Raw genomic sequence first — 12,875 nt, forward strand, 5'->3', positions numbered from 1 at the left:
AAAAAAAAAAGAGTCTAAATTATTCAAATATGTCATTTCGATAAATGTTGCAGTTTTGTGGAACAAATAAAGGACAATAATCGGAGCTCCATTAAATTCTTAATGACAGTAACAATGGCTTAAATTTCCGTACTCCAGAGAAGGAATACAAGTGGATTATAAGCAAGACATGCAGAAGAGATCACTCTTCTATGCTACACCAAACTGCATCTTATTCTTCATTATAATGTAGGCCTAATATGTTTTCGAAGCTATGCATCAAAAGAACTTCCATCCTTCACTTTGTTTGAATGCGTATAGTGCAGTAGAGGAGGAGGAGGATCATTGTAATTGCAAGAAATCTCTATAAACTAACTTTGAAAGGCAGCAAGAACACAGCATGTCATTCAAAGCTATGTTTATGGTACCTGACAGGGGTAAAATGTCCAAAAGTGTATTATGCATGATCCACCTAAATTAATTCTCTGGACTGTAGGTGAAAGAATGTACTTTGACTGCAGTCCGTTCAATGAAGTTGAAGGAATTACAGAACTGTTCCTTCTTGAGAAATTGTGACAAACATAAGAAATGTCATTACTAATTTCCCAAAAGCAGTGAAAATATGTAAAACAAATTCAACACACATATGCAATTAATCAAACAGAATCTTTATTTCAACGAGGTTCAATAGAAATACAGTAAAACTTTGAATTACGAGTAACTTGGTTTGCAAGTATTTTGCAAAACAAGTGAAAAATGAGGAAACATTTTTGTTTGATAAACTAGTGATGTATTGCAATATAAACAGTACAATTTGTACGTAACTTGCTTCACTTGAGAGCAACAGCAAGAGGCAATGGAGGGGATCTCATATGAGGAGGAATTCCTTGCTTGAAATGAGATTAAAGAGGTGTGTAAAAAGTGGGAAGCAATACAAAATTTTGTTCAAATTCACCGTCCTGCTAAGGTTGTAGTAATGCATGCGATAAATCTGTTAAAGACAACGCAATGTTACATTTCCACAAAATCCTCAAAACGAGGCAAACACAGGTGTCATTGCATAGGTTCTTAGTCAAAGCAAAAGATTCCAGTCAGTCAAAAAATCAGAAGTGATTCCGTTAATGACAGTGAAAATATTTTCTTTAAATGTTCTAGAAGTTTACTAAGGAGTAAAACAAATGAGACATACTCAAAAACAAAATACAGTAAAGTAATTTGTGTTGCACTATAATATTGAATTTTACCTAAATTATACTGTATTTTATATGAATAAAAGGTTGTGAAACGAATTAATCTGAGTTTACATTAGGAATGGGACGATACCGGTTTTTGTCAATACTTGATACCCGATACTGATACCAACATTTTGAAACCGATACCCAATACTTGATACTCAGTTGTTAAAAACATCTTTGTAAATTTTCCAGATGATACACAATATATTGCATGCTGTTGAATAGTTAGACACAAATGAATTACACACTACAGTATTGACAGTAACACTATAACCTGCTAAAAGAAATCTCGAAGCTGAGAGGGAAGGGTTAGGGAAAGTATAATATGGTTTGCCTTTTGTAGTGCATTCTAATTGTTTTGAAAACTTTAAGAATAGCACCCTTTTTTTTCTTCGTCTTCCAAGAACTGTTATTGTAGGTAACTAGATAGTATGTCTCTTCTCACACCATCGTTTTCACCCCCCTCGTATTACTGCTTTTATTTTAAATTACAAGTATTGTAACTGGTTCTACGAATCTACGGTTTATTCTTCTTTTATATTTACCGTATTGTTTATATAGTTATTTATAACTTAAGCTGTTTTGGCAAGTTGACAGTTATAAGCTGAAAGTCGGTACTCTTCTCACACCACTAGTTTTTGTTATTCAGTATTCACTAATTGAACCGATTGATAATAGGAAAAGGGTAGAGGCAACACATGCATTATATTGGACAGAGAACAAGTATATTTCTGTTTTTAAGTCACTAATTCAGGGAATTGTGAGTGCCAGGTACAATGATTTTTGCCTTTTGGAGAGAAGATCTTAACATGATCACTACGTGCTAAAATTCTTTGATTTAAGATTGCATATTATTTGAAATGCAGAAATTGAAAGTATCGAAACGGTAGGTATCAAGGACATATCCTGATGTATTAGACAAACTTCGATATTACTGACTATCATAGGTATTGAGATATCGCGAGTATCGAGGTCCCATCCCTAGTTTACATTGTTTTTTATGGAGAAAGTCGCTTTGATATGCGAGTGTTTTGAATTAAGAGCACGTTTTCGAAACGAATTATGCTCATAATCCAAGGTTTTACTGTATTAATAAAAACTTTATTTCACTCAAAATACTCAAATACTCATTCATTTAAAATAATCTTAATTCTACAACACTCTGATTTACTTTTCCATGTTTTATATGCAAAATATAAGAATATGACTAGTAAATTTTTGGCTATAAATCAGTTGCCCATTGTGCAACTCAAACCAAGAAATGGATTCGGAACACCTCAAAATCTGTGCTTCAGTGGCTGGTCATGATAATATCTTTGAAAAATATTGGAGTGCAAGAGGTCAAATGACTTTATTGCCAAACGCCTGGCATTAGAAAACAACAACAACATAAATCAGGATCATATTATTCTCTACTGGAAGGTAACATGTAGTTCATTACATTTTGTTACATATGATGAAAATATTGTTGTGTACGAAATGTATAATTTTATTGACAATCACATAAGATTTTCTAAAAATTTCCTAAAAGCTCAGTAATCACTAGTCAGGAAATATTGATTTAGTCAAAATAAAAAATCACAATTAATACTTTAGCATTCAAACTATAAGAGACCAGTAATTTGGATTGTTATAGTAATATGTAAGGTTCTGCTTATATATAAAAAAAGGCATGCAAAATAAAAAAAATCTGATGCTAAATAAAATTATACTGAGAAAATTTATATTAAACTTAAACACTATAAAAATCTAAAAATAACTTCTACAACCAGTTGTCTCTGTCGTGGTTATTGTTAAAATGCAATAAATATGACAGAATGCTTGTTGCTTGACATCTTATCTGCTGTTAGTACTGAAAACAGATATAGTTAATTTTATGGACAAGGAAGCATAGGGACACATATCATACACACTTGTAAATCTCCACACTTCACACCCCCTACAAAGGGGCACAGCGCAATCTAATACATCCCTGCAACAAATTCCATGGCCAATTCAGCATCCATGAATGTAGTCCACATCCAGGTGTAATAAAGAAGAAAGGAAAAAAGGTAGTAGTTCATTTTATTCTACACAGTATTCAGCATCAGATACATTTTCATCATTCAAAAAGTAATAGAATTGTAGATGGTATAATTAATAGATTCTGTGTAGATGCAATTGTTATGTAATTGATTTCACATCCTTGAAATTCAATTCAACAAACCAGAACAAATATTTTACCAGCAAAAGGTTACTAATATATTACACTCACGTTTTTTTATTATCTTAAGGAACTCGTTTATTCGTTGTTAAGAGTAAATGAACAATGTAAAATCAAAACTTAATCTGTACACGTTTTTCAGAGGAAGAGTTTATTTACATTTCTAAATATAGCTTCTCTCTCCTGCAATGTTTGTATCAGTATTCATTATTGGGAACATTCCACTACACAGTATTTTCTATATATTATTTTGAAATTAGAAATTTTAGTGTTGTTTAAGAAGTATAATCCAAATGAACATTTGTACATGATTCTCCAAAATAAACATATCAATTTATTACAATGCACTAATTCAGACTTTGATTCATTCTTTCTTAGTGCTTCAACTAAGTGATCAGTATTGAAACTGAGTCTTCTGTCTTATTTCGAGGCCATAAAATCTTAACTGTAGGTAACAATGTTCCAGTAAAGTCTTTGGTTTATATCTGACAGTATGAAAGACGACAGTATTTGTGACATTGCCAGGGTCTCATTTCTTGGTATTCTTTGTTTTTATCTGCTCTGAGGACAGCCCATTTCATTCCCAACCAGCAAGAGGAGCTTTGGGCTGGGATTGTTTCTTTGAATCACGAACTTGTGCAAATGCAGAATTACTACTGCCCACTGATGTTGATGGACTGTATGTACTTGAACTTTCATCTTGTCCACTGGATGAGGTAGGATTATCGTGTTTTCCAGACCAAAAGGGAAATAAATTTTTTGGAAGTGATAAAAGTCGGGAAAAGCCTGACTCTCCCTGTTTACTTTTAGATTTTGACTTTTTAATTTTAGACTGTGGTGTTTTTGAAATAAAGACTTCAGTTTTGGTGTTGGGGTCAGGTCCTACAGATTTGACAACCCCAGGCTTCAGCACAAGACGAGCTGTAACAGCCGCATCTGAATCATCACTTTCTGTAACGTGTGGTGATGACACATCATCAGAAATTTCTTCTTTATCTGACTTCGGCGATGGTGAACTTATGTTATCCCCATCGCTTACTGGCAGAGGTTCTGGTGTGATTTGATCTTGACCATCTACCCAGTTATCACCCTCTGATTCAGACGTTCTTGGAGGTGGTGTTGGTGCAGGTCTTTTGTGATAACGACCTCCACGTCCCTCTTTTCTCAAACTGCACTGTGAACTTGATCTACTAGGCACTTCTGGGGAAGAGAGAGACTCGACAGATGCATATGCAGAACCACTGTCATCTTTGAGATGTTTTGCATCATTGTCTTCTACAGAAAGAAAAGAACTACTGTTTACTCTCATAACCTGCTGGTCAATATTAATATTCTGTGAAGCTTCAGTTGTTGGTATGTTGACAGTAGGCTTGGAAATTAAATCTAGCTTCGCACTGATAACTTCCAAAACACTTTCATCAGAGTGTTCAACCCCACTATCATATTTAGAATCTTGTGATTCTGAAGAAGAAATATCCATTGTATTATCTGGGGAAAGTGATTCTGCAGATGTTATGGTAAGGGGAGATGTTGCTATTGCAGCTTGAGTAGTTTCGGACACAGTTTCATCTGCTTGAGACTGGGTGAACTCAGTTTCATCTGCTGTGGACTGGGTGGACACAGTTTCATCTGCTTGAGGCTGGGTGGACACAGTTTCACCTGCTTGAGACTGGGTGGACACATTTTCATCTGCTTGAGACTGGGTGGACACAGTTTCATCTGCTTGAGACTGGGTGGACACAGTTTCATCTGCTTGAGATTGGGAGAGAGTACCAGTTTCAGAAGACTCTTTCAGTGATGATTCTTGTGGTGCTGGAAGTTCAGATTTTGATTCTGTAAACAGGGCGGATTGACTTACAGACTCTTCTTCTTTAACTTCTGAAGTTGTATGTGTTGGCTGTGCAAGATGGCTAGAAGAATCTTTTTGTGAATCACTCACAGTGTCTTCTGAATGTGCTGATATCGTTTCTGAAGGAACAGAAGAAATCTCTGCTTTCTTATCAATTATAGGGGTAGATTCATCCACTACTGAATTTGCTGAAGGAGTAGAAGGAATATCTACCTTGTTTTCATTTACAGGACTAGGTTTAACTTCTAATTCTTGTGATGCTGGCTTCTCTAGTGATAATTCTTTTAAATCAATACTTCTGTGGTCGACTAATAATTCATGTTTAGTCTCTTCAACGGTTTCTACTTTACTGCTCTCTTTATCAGCAGTGTTTGAATCTGTATTGTTAAATACAAGGGGTGAATCTGACAAAACTGTACCTACGAGTGTGTTCTTGGTGTGTGGTAATGTAACATTTTCTGTTGTGCCTGAACTTGATATGTCCTTTGACAGAGATGTATGAATACTCGATATAGTTTCAGAGTTATCAATTGTTTCAGATTGTACAGACACACGATTTAAAAGATTCGAATGATCTGTTTCTGCATCATATAAAGGAAGATTGTTCTTGTCAGGGGGGGTTGGTTTGACATCAGAAACATCTTCAAAATGTTCTTGATCTGATGCTGAATTATTTGACTGAGGAGGAGTTTGATATTGAACTACAGGAAACGGGATCTCAGAGACAGTAGACAGGGGAGTATGTGGTCTGTTTACGGGAAATGGAATGGATGTTGGAATCTGGGAGGATAAGGAAGAAGAAACATCATAGAAATGTTCTTCTTGGTAGCGGTAGTCTGCTTCATCACCTTGTAGGTCCAAGAATTCATTGTCCTTCAAACAAAACACAAGAGAGAAGAAAAAGGACAATAATGTTGCTATGTTACAAATACCAATTTATCATAGGTACTTAAATTTATAATTTACACAATATAATGCAATATGTGATCAAACCCTACTCGCAAAATAATAATAATAATAATAATAATAATAATAATAATAATAATAATAATAATAATAATAATTTGCATACTAGTAATATAAGAGAAAATCGCATTCCTGACATATTAAGTATTATTCCAAGATTACAAAATATGAAGAACAATAATTTCAAAGGCACAAGAATAAAATATCACAAAACAAAATTCAAATTACAATTACCTTCAGAGAAAAATTAATTTTAAATAAGCAAATTTTCCTCTTAACTTAGTATCTGCTCAAAATTATATATATCTTATATGTGGTCACTTGAAGCTTTGACACAGTGTTGCTCCCAAAAACAAGACACTCTATTACCTTCCAATTGATTTTACGAAAAGCTTGCCTAAGCCTTTCTTTGCAATGTCAATGCAAATATATTCTGAAAAAGTGACAATCAGTTAATTGTGAAACATAAATTCTAATTCTTTTTTATTTTTTACTAATGGAGGATACATGGCTAATTGCTAAAATTAAAAAAAACACACCTATTTTCTTAAATTCAAAATATTACCGGTAACCAATAATAAAGAAAATATTCTGTTTTCCAATTACAACTTATTTCTGAGAAATATGGAATGGAAATTTCACTTAATAAAACTAAAGTAATTGGATTCATCAGAAAAAATCGTCTCTGCAGCAAAATTTATCTTTATAATAAACCTGTAGAACAGGTTTCATATTTTAAATATTTGGGTTATCATTTAGCCTATGAACAAGAAAAAGATATTTCTACAAAATTTAATTACTTTAACTATGCAATGAATACCATTAATAACATTCTCAAACCTTCTCATGTATAGAAGTGAAGCTCAGACCATAGGGAATGTGATGAACAACAAATCACTGTCAATGAAATGAAGTTTTAAGAAGAACCGCTGGCTGTACTAGATTAGACAAGAAGAAAAATTTGGATATTTTGAAAGGACTAAATATTGACCCAATTCTAGAGAAAATTCAAAATTATAGATAGAAATGGAAATATCATATACTCAGGATCCTTGAACAAGGATATCACGCCAAGAATTAAATTACAGCCCTTTAAGAACAAGACCTTTGGTCTGCCTGCTGAAACGATGGAGTGAGACTGTAACAGTCCACCAGACTTAATACGTGATAGGAAGAAGAAGAAGAAGAAGAAGAAGAAGAAGAAGTAATTTGTTTAGCAAGCATGTGTTGATATTTTGTAATGGAAAGATAAAAGTAATATGGAAGAGAAGATAAAGCAATTTTCTTAACATTTACTGTATATTGAATATTCTGACTGATGAAAAAATGTGATCAATTTATAAGAAAAATTCTAAGTGGCCATAATTTGACAGAGTTTTAAGCTGTTTTCAATTTGGGAGAAGAGACGTTTTGTGTACCTTTTTCTCTAGTAAACAAAATACTTATTTAACTAACACATTATTGTAACATAATTTAAAATTTCTCACCTCAGCAGCAGGCCCCCTCTTGGCGACGACTCCTCCACGTGAGCTCTTTGTTCGCATAGATCGTGTAGACCCCACGGAGGCTGTCCTCACCAGAGGTTCCCTGCTTGCTGCGAGTCCTTCGGATTTGGTCGCATGATGCCCAGCATACAGAGGTTCTGCACTAGAATAACCCGAGCTTACATCCTCAGATGATCGGATGTGGCTGTAAGTAACAAAAGCTTTGTTTCCGAGAAAAAATATCTGTTACTCAACTTAAAAACAGCGCGCTATATCCAGCTGATCTCAGACTGCTATTGTTACAATACTTGAATATTATAGAATTAGGCCTAACACTTGAAAATTTTATTTACTGAATTCAATTTGTTTCTGAGTGTGGGAATTTACCTCAGTGGAATGCTGGGTTCCCTTTGTCGAGAGCTACCATGCTGCCGAACATCCACGTCCACTTCTGGAAAATACATTTCTACCCTGCCTGAACCGGAAGCTGAACGACGGGGACTATAACCTCTAGGCCTCAACATTCGTGGATCTGTAAACAGATAAAATATTCAGTGGGTAGTAAACTTGTGAAAATACTTCAATCTCGTTTAATCTAAAATGATGCAAAGAGAATGGAAGAGGAGGAGGAAGAGAAAGAGGTCAAAGGGTGAGAGACAGAGAGATGATGTAATTCCATTTTTAATGAATAGGCTTATACTCAATTTCTAGTTACAATTACAGGAACTGTAACTACTGGTATCAATCAATCAATCAATCAATCAATCAATCAATCAATCAATCAATCAATCAATCAATCAATCAATCAATCAATCAATCAATTTAGGGCATTTCAAAACCTAAGTGGTTTATAGCCTCATTCACGATATATCGCCATTCATCTCTGTTCTCTGCATCTTCTTGTCGTCCTCGTAACTACTAGTATATGCTAGAGAAAATTACAGTTGTAAAGTGTGAGAGAACTGGAGGTACATGCGAATCTCTCTCTGTCTCTCTCATCTCTTCCTCTTTCCATTTCCCTCCCTCTCTATTCTCGTACTTGCAATATGGCATATTGTCGTTGTTCCTGCAATAACTCCTATGTGACATATTTATCGATTTTCAGATTTTTGCTCTATTAAATAACTTAAATAGCAAATAATAAACTCTCCTATACGTAATTATATTTCTTTCTTTCGAAAATGTAAGAATTCACAATCCCCTATGTACGGCTGCCATAGGATGAATAAATGAGTTTTTTCCTCCTACTGAAAAACTGTATACTTTGCATATAGGAATTATTGCAGGAACAACGACGATATGCATATCCTACCACTGAAGATTTTATTTTTTATTTTCATACATTCGTTCTGTTTTTATTCCCTCTGTTACTTCTAATAATAATTGACACGATTTTATAAATTATTTTCTACCTTCAAAACAGGCGTAAAGTTAGTTAAGGTAAGTTGGTTGTTAAGCCATGTTGTGAAAAATATAAGTAAGTTTAATTTTTTAATAGCTTAGTTCTAATACTCACAATCATATGATTAATGAGTTAAATGCTTCCAAATTCAGCCAGGGAGTAAGTAATAACGTGAGAATTGTTTACGTTGTAATAATTATAACACAATGAATAAAAATAATATTAGGTCTACATGCTTAAGTTACAGCAATTATCATGAAACATAAACTCTTAATACATACCCAAACCATCTGTCTCCTCCATTTCATCTTCGTCTGTGTCATTCTTTAGTGCCTTGTTATTGCGGTTCATGTCAGATTCTTTGTCTGAGGAGAGGTCACTGAGACTATAGCTCCTTCGGAGCTGATTTACCAATCCCCCTCCACCCTGAAAACAAACATTAAACATCTTGTTTATATATGCTATTGGAATATACATATTTTTTTTATAAAATATAAATATGAGATAATTTATTATTGCATATGCACAAATATCCTTGAAAATCTTGAGATCAGTGTTTGGGCAGAATAAATTAGAATGCTCTACAGAAAGTCATATTTGTTATTATTGTGGATATTAAAACATAATATGAAGTGTGACTATGTTTTTTTTTAAAGAAATTAAAAAAAAAAATCTGTGTGAACATTGTATTATTACCAATATTCTAAAATGATCACTTAATTTTGAAAGACCGATCATATATTTGGTTTATTAATAACATATACAACTGGTAACCAATTTCTCTTCAAACTATAATTTTCTTATATGGCAATCTGCTTTCATTGTTACTCCACATATCAGAACAATAATTTTAACTAATGATCTTACGTTTTAACGGGGGATGACTTCCAGGCTGGTGGAATCATTTGGGCTCCTTTGAACTTTAGTTATGGTACCTGAATGTATATATCAAGGGAGTTTTCTTCGTACTCCTATGGGAAATTTAAGCTTACCTGATTGATTTTTAAAGAGTTTCGACCTGAAATTGACGAATATATGAGGAAACTTTCTTAATTATACATAGGGTTAGCAATGTGTTGGGCCCTAATCTAAAAAAATATATAACAGCATTTTAATAGCAACAAACATTCATAACCCAGGTGGGATTCGAATCATGAGAATTGATTCCAAGCTACATTTCAGCTGTGCACCTTGATTACTGTCTACAGTACCAATGGCCTTTAAGGTAAACAATACCTGGCTATTTGTTGTTAATGAATATCTACAGCTGTACAAGTATGCCTATACATGAAGTCTATAAAATGCAAATCGAAACATTCTATTGTATGCCTATACATAGGAAAAAGTCTTCTTTAAGTTCGCGAATACCAAATTGTGGGGTTCTCAAAAGAAATTTTTTCTACTTTGTTTAAACATGAATATTTATGATAGCCAGGCCTATTTTAAAAATACTTGCAAAATTCAACATTGTATTCAATCCAGTGTTCCTATGTCGGAACATCCCTGACAGAGGTTTCAGTACCTACAAACACTTATTTGCCAACACGGGCAGAGGGACATAGTGTGAAATGCCACCTATTATGCAACTAAGATATTATTAGGATGCAAAGGAGGAGAAATTTGGCCCAGAGTCTCTAATTTGAACTTGGAGGTCTTTAATGTGCAATAAAATTCCGACATGGGACACAAGGTCAAGTCCCTCTCAGAGGACTTGCATTCCGGATTTTTGTGTCCTGAAAAATCCATTGACCCAAGCCGGGTTTGCACCCACAACCCTTGAGTCTAGAGAGAGCTACACCTTTAGCCCAATAGGTGCAAGTAATATTCAACATGTCTGAGTTCAATTATTTCGCTCAATGAGAGTATACTTTTTGCAAATTTCGCTTTTTATATTTCATGATAGTTACCATAATTAGCCATTATACTTTTAGACTGTATGGAAGGTGGCATAATTGACTTGCAGCCCGTGTTTTTCTCAGACGAGTTGTGAAGTCGTGGTTTCATCTAAATAATTGTGTGAAATTACAGGAGTTTCAGTGGAAGAACTGGGGAGAGAGAACGAGAAAATATTTACGTAATATTTCAATTCTGCGGGACAAGAGGGTCGACATTTTCGATATCTATTATAAGGTAACTGTGCTATTATAGTACTAATTCTGTTGGCTGCAAGTGCATTCCTCACTGAGGACCCATGCACTGGTACCAAACTGAAAACAACTCTGTGGGTATATGTGTATGCAAGCATATATCTCTCTTTTTTTATATGTATGTATGTATGTATGTAGATAGATTTTTTTTAGTAGGTTATTTTACGACGCTTTATCAACATCTTTGGTTATTTAGCGTCTGAATGAGATGGTGATAATGCCGGTGAAATGAGTCCGGGGTCCAGCACCGAAAGTCACCCAGCATTTGCTCATATTGGGTTGAGCGAAAACCCTGGAAAAAACCTCAACCAGGTAACTTGCCCCAACCGGGAATCGAACCCGGGCCAGAGTGGAAGGAATTCACAGAGATAACAGAAGTCAATGCAAACAAGTTTTATCAAATGAGTTTTTTGATACATCCAATAGTTTTGAGAATATGAAATGTAACGTAAGTGGAATTGATACCTTTACAAAAAAGAGAGAGAGAGAGAGAGAGAGAGAGAAGGGAAGGGGGAGGCAGAGGGGGGGGAAGAGGGACGGAGAGAGAGAAAGAATAGATTATTTTACGACACTGTATCAACATCTCAGGTTATTTAGTGTCTGAATGAAATGAAGGTGATAATGTCTGTGAAATGAGTTTGGGATCCATCACTGATAGTTTTTTTTATTGGGTTATTTTACGACGCTGTATCAACATCTTGGTTATTTAGCGTCTGAATGAAATGAAGGTGATAACGCCGGTGAAATGAGTCCAGGGTCCAGCACCGAAAGTTACCCAGCATTTGCTCGTATTGGGTTGAGGGAAAACCCCGGAAAAAACCTCAACCAGGTAACTTGCCCCGACCGCGATTCGAACCCGGGCCACCTGGTTTCGCGGCCAGACGCGCTGACCGTTACTCCACAGGTGTGGACTCACTGATAGTTACCCAGCATTTACTCATATTGGGTTGAGGGAAAACCACGGAAAAAACCTCAACCAGGTAACTTGTCTCAAATGGGATTCTAACCCGGGCCACCTGGTTTCGTGGCCAGATGCGCTGTTACTCCACAGGTGTGGACGAGAGAGAAAGAGAGAGAGTTTATGCATCCATACAATAGGTAAGTACGATCAAATTTTATTTATTTTGATATAACTACATTCATAGACGCATATGGATGTATTATGAGTAGAATAATCACAGTCTTTTTTTCTTTACACCTCTCGAAAGAAAAAAAAACAAAACTTTTTCAGAATTTGAGGATTTCTACTTCACAAAAATTTCAATGCCTTACAATGAATACCTCCAATTTAATTCACGTTAGGAATTCGGTCAGTACCATCTCGGATTGGCAAGAAAAAAAAATAAATAAAAATAACGCATTGAGTTCATAGTTAAGTGGCAATTTTATTACGCAGTTCTTATTCTGTTGAGAAGTAGGCTAAAAAACTTGTATAGCCTATATAATTTTCTAATACAGTGAAACCTGTTCAAGACGGAAGTGACATGGTCCTAATTTTTTTTCCGTTGTGGAAAGGTTTCCGTATTATTCAGGTGTGACATTAAAATGGAATATTTTGTCATTCATATACATGAAAAACAAAATGGTATGCCGCAAACTGCAAGAAGTAC

The 12,875-nt window shown here is 34.8% G+C and overlaps 1 protein-coding gene across 8 annotated transcripts in view; it reads right to left on the reverse strand.

The window, feature by feature from the left end:
• LOC138696589 (uncharacterized) overlaps window positions 1-12,875 on the reverse strand; it is a 156,591-nt gene that overhangs the window by 7,486 nt on the left and 136,230 nt on the right. For 7 of the 8 annotated variants that reach the window (XM_069821738.1, XM_069821739.1, XM_069821731.1 and 4 more), the window contains 4 exons: window positions 9,400-9,544; window positions 8,104-8,248; window positions 7,720-7,921; window positions 3,128-6,139 (listed from right to left, as the gene is read on the reverse strand). In XM_069821738.1, coding sequence (XP_069677839.1) covers window positions 3,995-6,139; window positions 7,720-7,921; window positions 8,104-8,248; window positions 9,400-9,544 — 2,637 coding nt within the window. In that variant the 3' untranslated portion in view covers window positions 3,128-3,994. The remainder of the gene's footprint in view (window positions 1-3,127; window positions 6,140-7,719; window positions 7,922-8,103; window positions 8,249-9,399; window positions 9,545-12,875) is intronic. The other variant, XM_069821737.1, reaches the window with a different exon arrangement.

This window comes from Periplaneta americana, chromosome 3, assembly GCF_040183065.1.
Source record: "Periplaneta americana isolate PAMFEO1 chromosome 3, P.americana_PAMFEO1_priV1, whole genome shotgun sequence".
Lineage (NCBI taxonomy): Eukaryota > Metazoa > Arthropoda > Insecta > Blattodea > Blattidae > Periplaneta > Periplaneta americana.